General features: G+C 45.5%; 1 protein-coding gene across 7 annotated transcripts in view; it reads right to left on the minus strand.

Annotated features, from left to right (window-relative positions):
* Positions 1-1,820: 1,820 nt before the first annotated feature.
* Positions 1,821-12,429, minus strand: part of SLC14A1 (solute carrier family 14 member 1 (Kidd blood group)) — a 54,027-nt gene continuing 43,418 nt past the window's right edge. For all 7 annotated transcript variants that reach the window (XM_058692224.1, XM_058692227.1, XM_058692226.1 and 4 more), the window contains 4 exons: positions 11,674-11,821; positions 11,343-11,477; positions 5,389-5,438; positions 1,821-3,881 (listed from right to left, as the gene is read on the minus strand). In XM_058692224.1, coding sequence (XP_058548207.1) covers positions 3,705-3,881; positions 5,389-5,438; positions 11,343-11,477; positions 11,674-11,821 — 510 coding nt within the window. In that variant the 3' untranslated portion in view covers positions 1,821-3,704. The remainder of the gene's footprint in view (positions 3,882-5,388; positions 5,439-11,342; positions 11,478-11,673; positions 11,822-12,429) is intronic.

Genomic DNA, 12,429 nt, shown 5'->3' on the forward strand with positions numbered 1-12,429 from the left:
ACCACTACTCCCCGTGCTGGAGACCCCCCTCCCCCCGCCACTGTGTCTGCCTTCAACTCCTAAGCTTCAGTGGCTGACCTGGTCCCCCTCAGATGTAAGGTTGCTTTAGCTATGTTAACACCTATCTGGTTAATATTTAGTAAGGTTAAGGTCAGACCTTGGAGCAGTCGTTTAGACGATTTCACATGTCAGCTTTGATCTACTACATGTGTTTTATAGTTCGATTTTAAGAGCTGTGAAAGCAGACTATAGAGGACTTAAATCTACTTCTTTAAAAGTCTGTTATTTACTATATTTGTTTAAATTCCTTCAGGATCTATATTGCTAATTGTTTTAGCAAATGTCACTCTGTAGCCTTGAAATTATAAGCCTTCTAATGTTCTGGGGGGATTGTCAAAGCAGGTTCAAGAAGGAGATTTTAGGGGCACCTGGGTGGCTCAGTCGGTTAAGCATCTGACTCTTGATTTTGGCTCAGGTCATGATCTCACAGTTCCTGGGTTCAAGCCCAGCCTCAGGCTCTGTGCTTACAGCATGGAGCCTGCTTGGGATTCCCTCTCTGCCCCGTGTGCATTTTCTGTCTCTCAAAATAAATAAATTTTTTAAAAAAGGAGATTTTACTCTAAAGATGAAAGCCTTTTGGAAGGAGGTTGTTAGATAAAAGGAAGGCTGAACACATTCATACGCATAAAACATTGTGCTATACTTAACAGCCTCAAAGATATTTCTGCAAGATTGTCTGTAAGAGGCCCCCCTTGGAAAATCCTGATCTCGAACTTAACCTCCTATCTCAACATATTTCATGCTAATCAGATGTCATAGGTAACTAGCGTTTGGAGTCTTTAGCTGAAGAGCCTTAAAACCTTTTCTCGGTTTTCTACCGAAGACCAAAGGGGGCATTTAATGACCAGATCACTCTTGTATATTTATTATCTTGAAACAAGAGGTAGAAGAGGTTTTGTTTTGACAGAAGGCATTCCAATGTGGCTAATCTACCGTGGCCTTCTTCGATTTCTTGTTTGGACTGCCTTTGAAGGTTGCAGTGAATTTCCGTTCTTACCATGTTTTCTTTCAAACACGCTGTGGATGAGGGGAGGTGGGAGAGCAGTCTCCGAAGACAGGTTTCAGAGACAAGCACTGCTTCACCTTCAGGGGCAACGTTCTGAGAAGTAGTTCCTCCCAGAATGCTGCCCCCTGAGGCTCAGTCCTAGTGGGGTACCGAGGGCCCGGACGGGATGCCTGGAGCTGCCTGGCGGGATATTCATCTTAAAGTCTTAGGAGCATGTCCTGAACGTCCATGGCTATCCTCAGTAATCCAGTCTCAACCCTGAGTGGGGAGAACGATGTGTAGTTGAGAGGAGACCCACAGGGATGGGCCCATATATCTGACTCGAACAGGGTTTGCTCAGCGACACGTCTGGTGCTGTTACCAAGCAGAAGAAAGGAATCAGGATACCAGCACATCAAAACATAAGCAGATATAAGCAAGACACAATTGGGGCGCCTGGGTGGCGCAGTCGGTTAAGCGTCCGACTTCAGCCAGGTCACGATCTCGCGGTCCGTGAGTTCGAGCCCGGCGTCAGGCTCTGGGCTGATGGCTCGGAGCCTGGAGCCTGTTTCCGATTCTGTGTCTCCCTCTCTCTCTGCCCCTCCCCCGTTCATGCTCTGTCTCTCTCTGTCCCAAAAAAAAAAAAAAAAATGTTGAAAAAAAAAATTAAAAAAAAAAAAAAAAAAAAAGACACAATTATGCATGTGATTGTTAATATACACGCACGATAGCTATAAAAGGCATAGGTGACTTTTAAACAAAATCTGTACAAAACTGAGCTGTGAGTATAATTTTATTCATATTCTTACCTAGAAATTTGTTATACAAACAATAGGAAAAGAATCCAAGTGATCCCTGAGGAAACTAACAAAATACTCACTTCATTTCAGGGTAACACTTAGTAACAAAAACAGCTTGAAAAAATTAATACCATTTAAATTCGGCAATGTACAAGGCTTTAGAATGTTCCTATTTACACGCCTGTGTGAGTCCACCAGCAGAAGGTATACGGAGAACACTCCATGTCCTGTGAAGATGGGCCTGGAGGCATGTCAGAGGCTCTGGTTCACTCAACCACAGCCTGGACTCTTCTCTCCTGGTTTATCTTTGGTTCTGCTTTCGTTTTTGAGTCCTCCTCCCCTGCCCTCCCACCAAGTCTTATTTCACAAATTCCCTAACAAGGGAGATTTCCGTTCACACGGTGAAGATTTAGTTTTTCCACATGACTCTATGACAGTTGCAAATTCAGGGTTTCAAAAGGCTTTGGTCACAGGGTTGTTAAATCAGAACAATGTTTGTTTTCCTGAGAAAAGGAAGAAGTGGACTTCTCCCTGAAATATTTTAGGTTGGCTTCCCTTCTTCTGTTTATTCCTGCAGCAACCTAAATATTTTGCACTGAGCACTGCAAACCCAAAGGGGGGAAAAACCCTTTAGGATTCCACGGTTTCTCTTTCCGAATCCTCCAAAACACTGAATCCATACAGATTCAGCGGAAGGTAGCGAGTGGCACTTTCTATGGCATCCTCACTGTGTTTGGTTATAGGATGTTTATAGGACTGATTACTTTAAAATTAAAACAAAGAAAAACAGGAGAACCCTTTACCTTTGGGTCCTGAGTGAGAATATTGTGAGTGTGCAGATAATAATGACTTTTTTTTTTTAGTGAATTTTTTTTTTAAAGAAATTCAACAACTTCCAAGCATCCAGAAACAATCTGAACTTAACTTTCAGTCTTTATAACATGTCAAACATCCCAAATGGATTGCAAATTGTGGCGTTAAAGGACCCTTGGATGCTGATAACTTGGTTCTACACGTTCCTGGCATTTACAAAATCAACATGTGGATTAAAGTGAAAACAGCTATGCCGAATATTTCATAAAAATGTAACTTTTCTTTAATATCTAGGAACTGGTTAAGCCAGGAACTTCTCTTATTTTACCTCATTGAAAACACAAATGCATTCTCATAAGAAAAAGATAATAAACCTTATCTAAAAAAAATCCTTTGCCACGTCTAAGAAAAATAACATTCCAGAATAATTTTGACTGATAAAATCCCTTTCTCTCTCCTACAGCTGTGTCCGCCTGGAAAGAATCAGCCCATCTCCCGTAAGAGAATCCCACCCACACAGGGCAGGATCCAGGCTGTTCTGCTGAGGGGCTGGGGCATGAGCTGTGGGCACTACCATTGTCATGTGTAACTTGTATCGATTTCAAACAAGTCACACTGCTTATCTGAGAATTCTGGGTTGACTTTGACTTTGTGACCATGAATTCCATTCGCTTGAGGCTTAGTTGTAGAGCTTAATTTTTAATACTGTTAACATCACGTAGCCTAACCAAACACCAAGAATATCAATAAATGTCAATCATTAGCTCTGGTCTCACGTCTTCATTCTGTTGGAGCACTTGACCTTATGAATATATTAGTCTTAGCACCAACGCCCCACCAGGGCACACCATCTGGTCTCTCACATGTTTGGGGATGCTCCTGGAGTCTAAGAGAAAGCTACAAAATGAGCCTAAGAGCAGATCGCCAATGGGTTAGTAGTGCAAAGTCGTTAAGGGCAAAGAACAGCAGTTTGCCAAGACCCTGGGGGTCACCTGGGGCAGTCGGTCAGCCACCCCTTGTGACCATGGCTGTGGGTGGGGTTGCTCTCACAAAGGGCTTTCAACCATCCTTTTTTTCTTGGCTTGTATGTAGAAGATGCGGTTTTCTTCAGGATAAGTGACTTTACCGAGGGGCATCCTGTACATGTTGGCATTTTTTGTGGTCAGCAAGAGGAACAGTAGTGTGGCCAAACAGAAGGGCCAGGTACAAGCTGGCAATCCCGCCTGAAGAGGAAGAGACAAGGCACATGCTCCTCTGAGATCCTGTCACAAAGTACCACCCTTCATCCTATTCTCATTCAGCCCAGGGGGATGCATCCCTGGAGCACTGACCCAGGCTCCACTAATGCCCAAGATGGAGTCCAAGATCCCAGGGCATTTAGCAGGTGAAATGCCCTCATCTGCTTCTTAGGGTGGTCATTTGCCTGTCCACCTTGTACATCTTTCCCTTCCTTTCATACAGTGGGCTTCCTATGCCACAGGACACCTAGAGATGTCACTTAGCAAACCGCCAATGTCTCCTGACCTTCATCACACCCACAGGGCCCTCTTTGCTGAGTTCAGCCTGTGGTGCCATCTCTCCTCCCGATTTCCACCCAGACTAGTCTTGGACTCTACTGGCTTTCCTTCCTTTTGTTCCAGTTCCCAAATAGATTCTAAGCTCCTTCAGGGGAGGTCCTTCCTCTGGGCTGTTCTTGGCAACTCATGCAGTTCTGAAAGAGAAGGTCAGGGGCAGGACAGTGCTGAAAAGGAAGGAGAAAGAGGGGCAGGAGCCACTAAATGGGAGATGGTTTTGCCTATGAAATAGTTCAGCAGGGGTGGCACCTGGGTGGCTCAGTTGGTTAAGTGTCCAACTTCTGCTCAGGTCATGATCTCACGGTTCACGAGTTTGCGCCCTGCGTCAGGCTCTTTGCTGACAGCTCAGAGCTGGAGCCTGCTTTGGATTCTGTGACTCCCTCTCTCTCTGCCCCTCACTTGCTCATGGGCTTGGTCTCTCTCTCTCTCTCTCAAAAATAAATAAAACATCAAAAAAAATTTTTTAAATACTTAAGCCAGGATGTGAGTCTGAATAAGTCTTACGACTGATGGAGATTTAAAAAAGGACAAGGTGTGGGGTACCTGGGTGGCTCAGTCGGTTAAGCATCCAAGTCTTGATTTCGGCTCAGGTCATGGGATTGAGCCCTAAATTGGGATTCTCTCTCCCTCTCTCTATGCCCTTCCCCTGCTCTCCTCTCTCTCTCTCTCTCTCTCATTCTAACATAAAATTAAAAAAAAAAAAAAAAAAAGACAAGGGGTATGAAAAACTAATGGCTTGACCCAAAACAAAAAACAGCACCATCTGGGTCATTAGCCAATTATACTTTTCTCTCTTTCCTGATTTCTCAACCACCACATGGTCTTGGCTTTCTGTTCAAGTAGAAGATATTCTAAGGTCAATTCCCTGACACTCAGAGTTAGAATATGAACTTGATATGTTATACAGCCTAAGTTTCACTTCTTTAAATTATCAATCTGATATTTTTAGCAAGCCTGGTGATTGTAGTTTGGATTATAATTCACGAAGAAGCTACAAGGTGAGTGGGGACAGGCAGGTCCAGGAGATGAGAAAGTAGTGGCTATCACAGCCATGGATCCTGCATGGGACACCACCCAGGGGGACCTTGGGAGGGTTTCCATATCATCAGAAACTGATCAGTCATGTTATGACAATGCAAGATTAAAGCAAACTCACCACAGCCATCATGTGTGACAGGCTGACTCCAAGGTAGGCAGTGAACAGGGCTACAAACAAAGGGGAACAACAGTACTTAGTAGGTGCACTTCTCATTACAGGGAAGACTGCCTTCTGGTATAAATCCCCTGCAAAGGAAACTTCCATGTCTTTCGAGCCAGCCCAGCACCCTGGTTATAAGTATGAGCTTAGAGTCGGCAGCTCTGGGTTCAAATCCAGACTCTACCACTTAGGAGCTTGGTGGCCTCCATTCTAAGCCTTCACTTTCTCACCTGCACAATAGAAGGAATAGGAATTCCTTTCTCACGGGGTTGGTGTGACACGAAAGCAGGTAATACTTGGGTTTAGCATGCAGTACGAAGTGCTCAGTAGGGGTGCCTGCGTGGCTCTGTCGGTTAAGCACCCGACTTTGGCTCAGGTCATGATCTCGAGGTCCATGGATTTAAGCCCCGCATCAGGCTCTTGTGACAGCTCAGATTCTGGAGGCTGCTTCACATTCTGTGTCTCCCTCTCTCTCTCTGCCCCTCCCCCGCTCATGCTCTGTCTTTCAAAAATAAACATTAAAAAAATTTAAAAAGAAGTACTCAGTAAAGGTAGCTTTTCTGTGATTACTATTTGGTTCATGTTACTGCTGATCCTTAAGGAAAAGGCTTTCCATGGCCAATAAACTTCCCTGTTATTTTATCTGAGCATGGTTGGACTAAAATGAAAAGTATGAATGTTTCTTCGGATAGCACGGTTTCTGTACGATCACAAGGATTCTCGTATTGGTTAGAATTCACAGTTAGAAACACTTGTGGTATAAAAAAAAAGATGCTAACTCAGAGATCAGTAGAAACAGAACACAAACTTGCGATTTCTCCCCATAATAAGAACATTTTTCCAAATACCATTAAGATCTGCATACGGGCTAATGAACTAACATGCTACGTTTTTATTTACTCTGAGCGAGCGCAAAACTTAAAGTAGCAGTTTGAGTATATCTGTGACCTTCAATGTGAAACAACAAAAACAAAGCTCTCAAGTAGCTAATCATCAGTTGAAGGGGGGTGCTCAAGAAGGCTCAGGGAAGCCCTTGGGTTTCACCAAGGCAGGCTGCAGAATGACCTTCATAAGCTGGCCACACAGCCACCTGGCCCAGCAGCACAGACCGGTAGGCACGCCCACCATCTACTGCCCCAAAGCAGGAGAAATCACACAGCCACCACGGGGGCGGGGCAGGAAGTTGGGGGGAGGGACTCCCTCCCTCATTTACTTTACCACAGACTTCCAACCTTTTATCAATCTTTGGTCTTTTTGTCCTGGTATTTTTGTTCAACAGTATGTCTTTCAACATCTGAATTGTCTCCAGCTAGTGGGAAAGGCGTGTCTTGGAAAGACAAGCTTCAAATCCCAGCCCTGCCATTTAATTGTACAACAAATCCCTGAACGTCGGAATCTGGTTTTATCATTTGTCAAAGGGCAACTTGAAGATGCTCTTTACAGGGAGGGGATGAATCTCACATGCAATCCTGTATTTCCACAAAGAGCAGCTCTCAAACCCATCCCTGTCCCTGGGGGGTGAGATACTGATCTGAGCAGAAGCCAGCAACAGCTTGGGTTGGAAGAGCTTTTTTGTTGGGTTTTGAGAATTTCATTCTTTTTTTTTTCTATTTCATTCATTCATTCACTCACTCACTCATTCAACAAATATTCACCGGCCCTTGGGCAAGTACCGGAACATTCTGTCCTTGCTCCCTTGGGCGCCAGCTCTTCTAGGAGATGTCCCCTGAGCACCTGAGACTCATTGCACTTCTCTCTATTTGATACTTATTACATTTGGAAGGCATTGCTCTGGTTTCTTACTGTTATGCGGTTTCCAGCTGCTCTCCAATTACAAGTCACTTTTCTCCCCATAGAAAGAGAGTCAGACTGTGTAACAGTAACTGCCCATCAATTAAGATTTGCTGAATCAGACTGGGAAAGCCTTACGGTAGAGGTGACATTCTGCACACCACAGTTTGTAGGTGATGACTCTGACAGAGCTCTGGGCAGCAGAGGGAGAGGAGAGGCCCCGAGAGCTGAAGGGCCGGCAATGTCCATCCCCACAGGCCACCGTGCACAAGTCCTACTGTGACAAGCCAAACATTAAAAGGAGACGAAACGTGTTTATAGTTTGCACTGATAAAATAACAAGACCGAGGAATTCCTTGGTGGGCAGCTTCCGGTGTTGAGGCAGGGAAGGCAGCAGTGCCGGGCCCTGTCAGAGCTTCCCGGGTCCTCTTGCTGATAAGGCCATGTGATCTAATGAAAGAGCAACTCTGTAATGAATGTCTGTTCTTTATTTACTTTGGCTGGCCGAGTCGGTCTTTGGTTTGGCAAGGTCAGGGTGACGTGGGCAAGCTGGAACTTGCTGTTACGTTTCCCATGTGAGATTTACCTTACAGGAGGGGGCTGGAGGTCTGCCTCAAAACTTTATGTCCAAAGAGGGAAAGGATGGCCAGTACCTAGTATGGATGAAACGTGCCCTCTCACACACCACTGGTGGCAGGGGAAAGCGGGATGGCCCCTGGGGGAGGGCATCTATTGAATGTGGCATCTATTGAAGTTAAACTTGGCAGAGCTAGGACGTGGCAGAGGGTCTGGGTTCTCAACTAATTCAGTACATTGCCTCATCCATTACGCTACGCCATTAAAGAAAATCTGACCTGTCCGAAGGAAGGTAGGCGTGATAGGCACAGTCACGACCCCCAAAGACGTTCACGCTCTAATCCCCAGAACCCGTGAATATGTTACCTTATCCGTCAAAAGGAGCTTTGCAGCTGTGATTAGGTTAATGATCTTGAGACCGGGAGATGAGTGTGGGTTATCCAAGTGGACCCAACGTAACCCAAGGTCCTTATAAGAGGTAGGCAAAAAAGCTACACTGAGGGAGCAGGAGGGAGTCTTTTTACACTCTGCTTTATACTCTTCTGTATTTATCATTTTTTTTTTTTTTTTTGGTACCATAAGCCCATACTACTTCTATAGTGAAGAAAATAATGAAGATATTCCTGCTTTGAGGAAACCCATCTGCTAACATCTTGGCCTCATCCCTTTCCACAGTCTGTCAAGATTTCAGCAACAACTCGTGTGACCAAAACAGTTTCTGCTTGATCTTGAAGGATGTACTCAGGCTGTCCCCATGCTGGCCCCGACCATCCAGTCAGATTGCCTCCACCAACAGGACTTTCTCCGCTCAATTTTAGGACATACAGAGAAGCTACCGTCTCTAAGAGGTGCTTCTTTTTGTTTTTTGTTTTGTTTTTTTTTTTTTTAATTTAATGTTCATTTATTTTTGAGAGAGAGAAACAGAGTGAAAACAGAGAAGGGGCAGAGAGGGAGGGAGAGACAGAATCCAAAGCAGGCTCCAGGCTCTGAGCTATCAGCACAGAACCCGACGCAGGGCTCAAACCCATGAACTGTGAGATCATGACCTGAGACGAAGTGGGGCACTTAACCAATTGAGCCACTCAGGCGCCCCTAGGAGGTGCTTCTTGATGATTCTGCACTGTCATGTGCCCCCAGGGAATCTGGTACTGCAGATGTGTCCTTGTTCTGTCACAGATATCATATGGTCTCCAGTGGGCTTGCTCTTACCCACCTGGCTTCTGCTCTTGATCATAACACTCTCTGCGCACAGAGAGTGCACACACATAACACTCTCTGTATCTAAAGTTGCTAACCCACTAGGTCTTCCCAGTACTGTCTGGGAGGAAGTTCAGATACATCACATCCGGCCATGGCCACGTGGGTTTCATGAGTGTTTAATATGTATTTTCTATCACTGCCCACACAGAAACATAAATGTAAGCCCCTTGAATAAAGATTTGAAATCTCAGGGCACCTGGCTCAGTCGGTGAAGTGTCGGACTCTTGGTTTCGGCTCAGGTCACGATCTCATCGTTTGTGGGATTGAGGCCCGTGTTGGGCTCAGTGCTGACAGCGTGGAACCTGCTTGGGATTCTCTCTCTCTCTCTCTCTCTCTCTCTCTCAAAAATAAACTTAAAAAAAAAAAAGATTTGAAATTTCAAAGAATCTCATAGTAAAGCTTCTAACCTGGCCTACCTCAGGTGACATGTAATCAGTTTTCTCCTTTGCCCTAAGCTTATGAACAAATATGGGAAAATGAGCAAAAAGTTTGACAGGACTAGTTGGCGAAACAGCTGTGTACTATAAGGAAATTGGCAAACTGACATGTAAAGTGGCAACACCACAACAATCTGAGATTTTTTAACTTCACTACAGCATCGGAAAATTAAAATTGAGTGAGGCCTTAGAAATCCTTGGTCCTGCTTCCTGCCCAGTGCAGGAATCCATTCTAAATTCTCTGCCTGACATGCGGTCTACCCTTTTATTATCTTTTTTTTTTTAATTGGGGTATCATTGACATACAATATTATATTACTTTCAGGTGTACAACATAGTGTTTCCATCTTTGCATACATCGTGAGATGCTCACCTCAGTAAAGTCACTGTCCATCACCACACAAAGTTAATACAATATTATTGACTAGATTCCTCATGTTGTATATTACACCCCCCATGACTTATTTATTTTATAACTGGAAGTTTGTACTTCCCTTTATCCATTTATACTCCTAATCTGCCTCCTCTCTGGCAACCACCAGTCTGTTCTCTGTACTTATGGGTCTGGGTTTTGCTTTGTTTTGTGTTTTTAGATTCCACCTGTAAGTGACATCATATGATATTTGTCTTTCTCTGACTTGTTTCAGTTAGCATAATGCCCTCAAGGTCTACCCATGTTGTTGCAAGTGGCAAGATTTCATCCTTTTTATGGCTGAGTAGTATTCCATTGTGTGTGTGTATGTGGTCCACCATTTTAATAGCGGTGTAGGTAACTTGGATTGATTAATCTGGTGATAAACTGACTCTACACAAGTATTTCCATTAGATTACAGATCATTTCTGCACATTCCACCCTTCCCCAGTATCACCCAGGGATACCCCAGTATCCCTACACTCTAATACATTATCTTACTTTTTACTTCGTATTGAATTAGGGATGCCAGAGGCTCTGGGTGAATATGTCTCCACTTTACAAGGGCCTGAGAAATCCATTAGCTTTTCAAATCTAAATCACTTGAGGTGTGTTCTCTTAAAGGCCTGAATGTTGCCACTGGGAACAGAGTAGGGTAGGGGAATTACAGAAGTTGTTACCAAATGTAGATTCCGGGCTTGAATTTACCCTAATTGACTGGATGCCCTTCAGCACATCACTTCACCTCTCTGGCCTCAGAACCCCAGTAGTAAAATGAGAAGGAAGGTGTGGGGATCTCCAGAACCATCTGGCTCTGACAGGAGGAGTCTGGCTGGAATATGGGGGTCCGAACGGATGAATACAGCGGGTCTGAAAATGTGGTCCCTGGAGGAATAGCATCAGTGCCACCTGGCCGTCATTAGAGACGCCAACTCCTCCCCCACCTCTAACGACGAATCAGGGACTGGGGAAGGGGGGCAGCCATCTGTGTTTTAACAAGCCTTCCAGGTGATCCTGACACTCCCTGAAGTGTGAGAACAGCTGGTTCCTGTGATTCTCAAAGGGCCACATGTAGTCCTGCCTGACTCACCAGGAGAGATGGCTCTGTGTTTAGCTTAACTCATTTTATTAGTTTCTTGGGTCAACGACTAGTATGAAGAACATAGGACGAGTCAAGTTTCTATCCCCCAACATATACATAAGGCAAATGTTTAATATGGCTCAACAGGCTCTCCTGTCCTCACGATAACCCATGAGGAGGGCCCAGCAGAGCTTAATCCTCCCAGAGAGAGGAAGCCACCTGCCCTGCTCACACACAGAGAGAGCCGGGGCCCAAACTGGAACCCTTGCCCCAGTTCCTCACACAGTCATATCTTACTGTTTGGGCTGATCCCATGGTTATGAGCGAGCCTCCCTCCGAGGTACAGTATACTCACCGCAGGCAAGAGCCAGCAGGTGGGTTTGCCAGGTCAGTGCCATGAACATCCCCCCCATTGCAATGCAGGCCAGAGAGCTGTTGAAACCCCAGAGTCCAAAGTAGATGTTCTCAAATGGCGCTGAAAGACTGAGTCCTGTTAGGTAAGACAGAAGGAGTCACATCTGTGGACAAAAGGCAACACACTCTGGAAGGAGGTTAGGGGTGGGGGAGGCACCAAGGGAGTTCTTGGAAGCAGAGCTCTCAAGAAAGGTCTGGAGCATGGAAGACGCCGGAGGGGGTGCATGCAGCGGGGGAGGTGCTTGATATCCCATTGCCTGTCTCAGGCTTACCTGCCGCTATCCCCAGCAGCGACCCGATGGCAGCGTGCAGGCACATGAGCGGGGAGGAGAGCAGAATGGCGCCCAGGAAAATGCCCCCCGACCATGGGTTATCGCAGCCGTAGATCTGACCGACACCCACGGGCAGGGATTTCAACAGCTGCAAAGCCATTTAGAGAAGGAGGTCATTAAAACAGCTGAACAGACACCTACAAACACATACAAGGCAATGGTAGAGTGGGTTTATCTTGTCTTTTGAGATCAGTGTGACTAATTTTTTTTATTTTTTTAATTAAAAATTTTTTTTTTAATTTTAGAGAGAGAGAGTGCGTGCAAGTGGGGGAGAGGGGCAGAGGGAGGAAGAGAGAATCTTAAGCAGGCTCCACGCTCAGCACGGAGCCTCACGTGGGGCTCCAGCCAAACCCATGACCCCGGGATCAGGACCTGAGCTGAAATCAAGAGCCGGGTGCTCAACCAACTGGGCCACCCAAGTACCATCACCCTACCCCCACCCCCCGCCTTTTTAAAAATTCTCTCTCTTTACAGAAAAACCTCACACTTTTGCTTTATCCCAAAAGATGCACCAGCCCATACCTGCTGCATACTGAGCACACCTTCCTAGAACCCCCTTCACTCTGGGGCTCCGTTGCTGCACTGACACGGTGGCTTTGGCTGCTGATAAGCTCCCAGGTGGAGTCACTGCCTCACAGCTTACACTTCTGTTGCTTTTAACTGTCCATTGGTTCTCAGGCCTAATACATCAGTGCA

The sequence above is a fragment of the Neofelis nebulosa genome, chromosome 11 (assembly GCF_028018385.1).
Source record: "Neofelis nebulosa isolate mNeoNeb1 chromosome 11, mNeoNeb1.pri, whole genome shotgun sequence".
Taxonomy (NCBI): domain Eukaryota; kingdom Metazoa; phylum Chordata; class Mammalia; order Carnivora; family Felidae; genus Neofelis; species Neofelis nebulosa.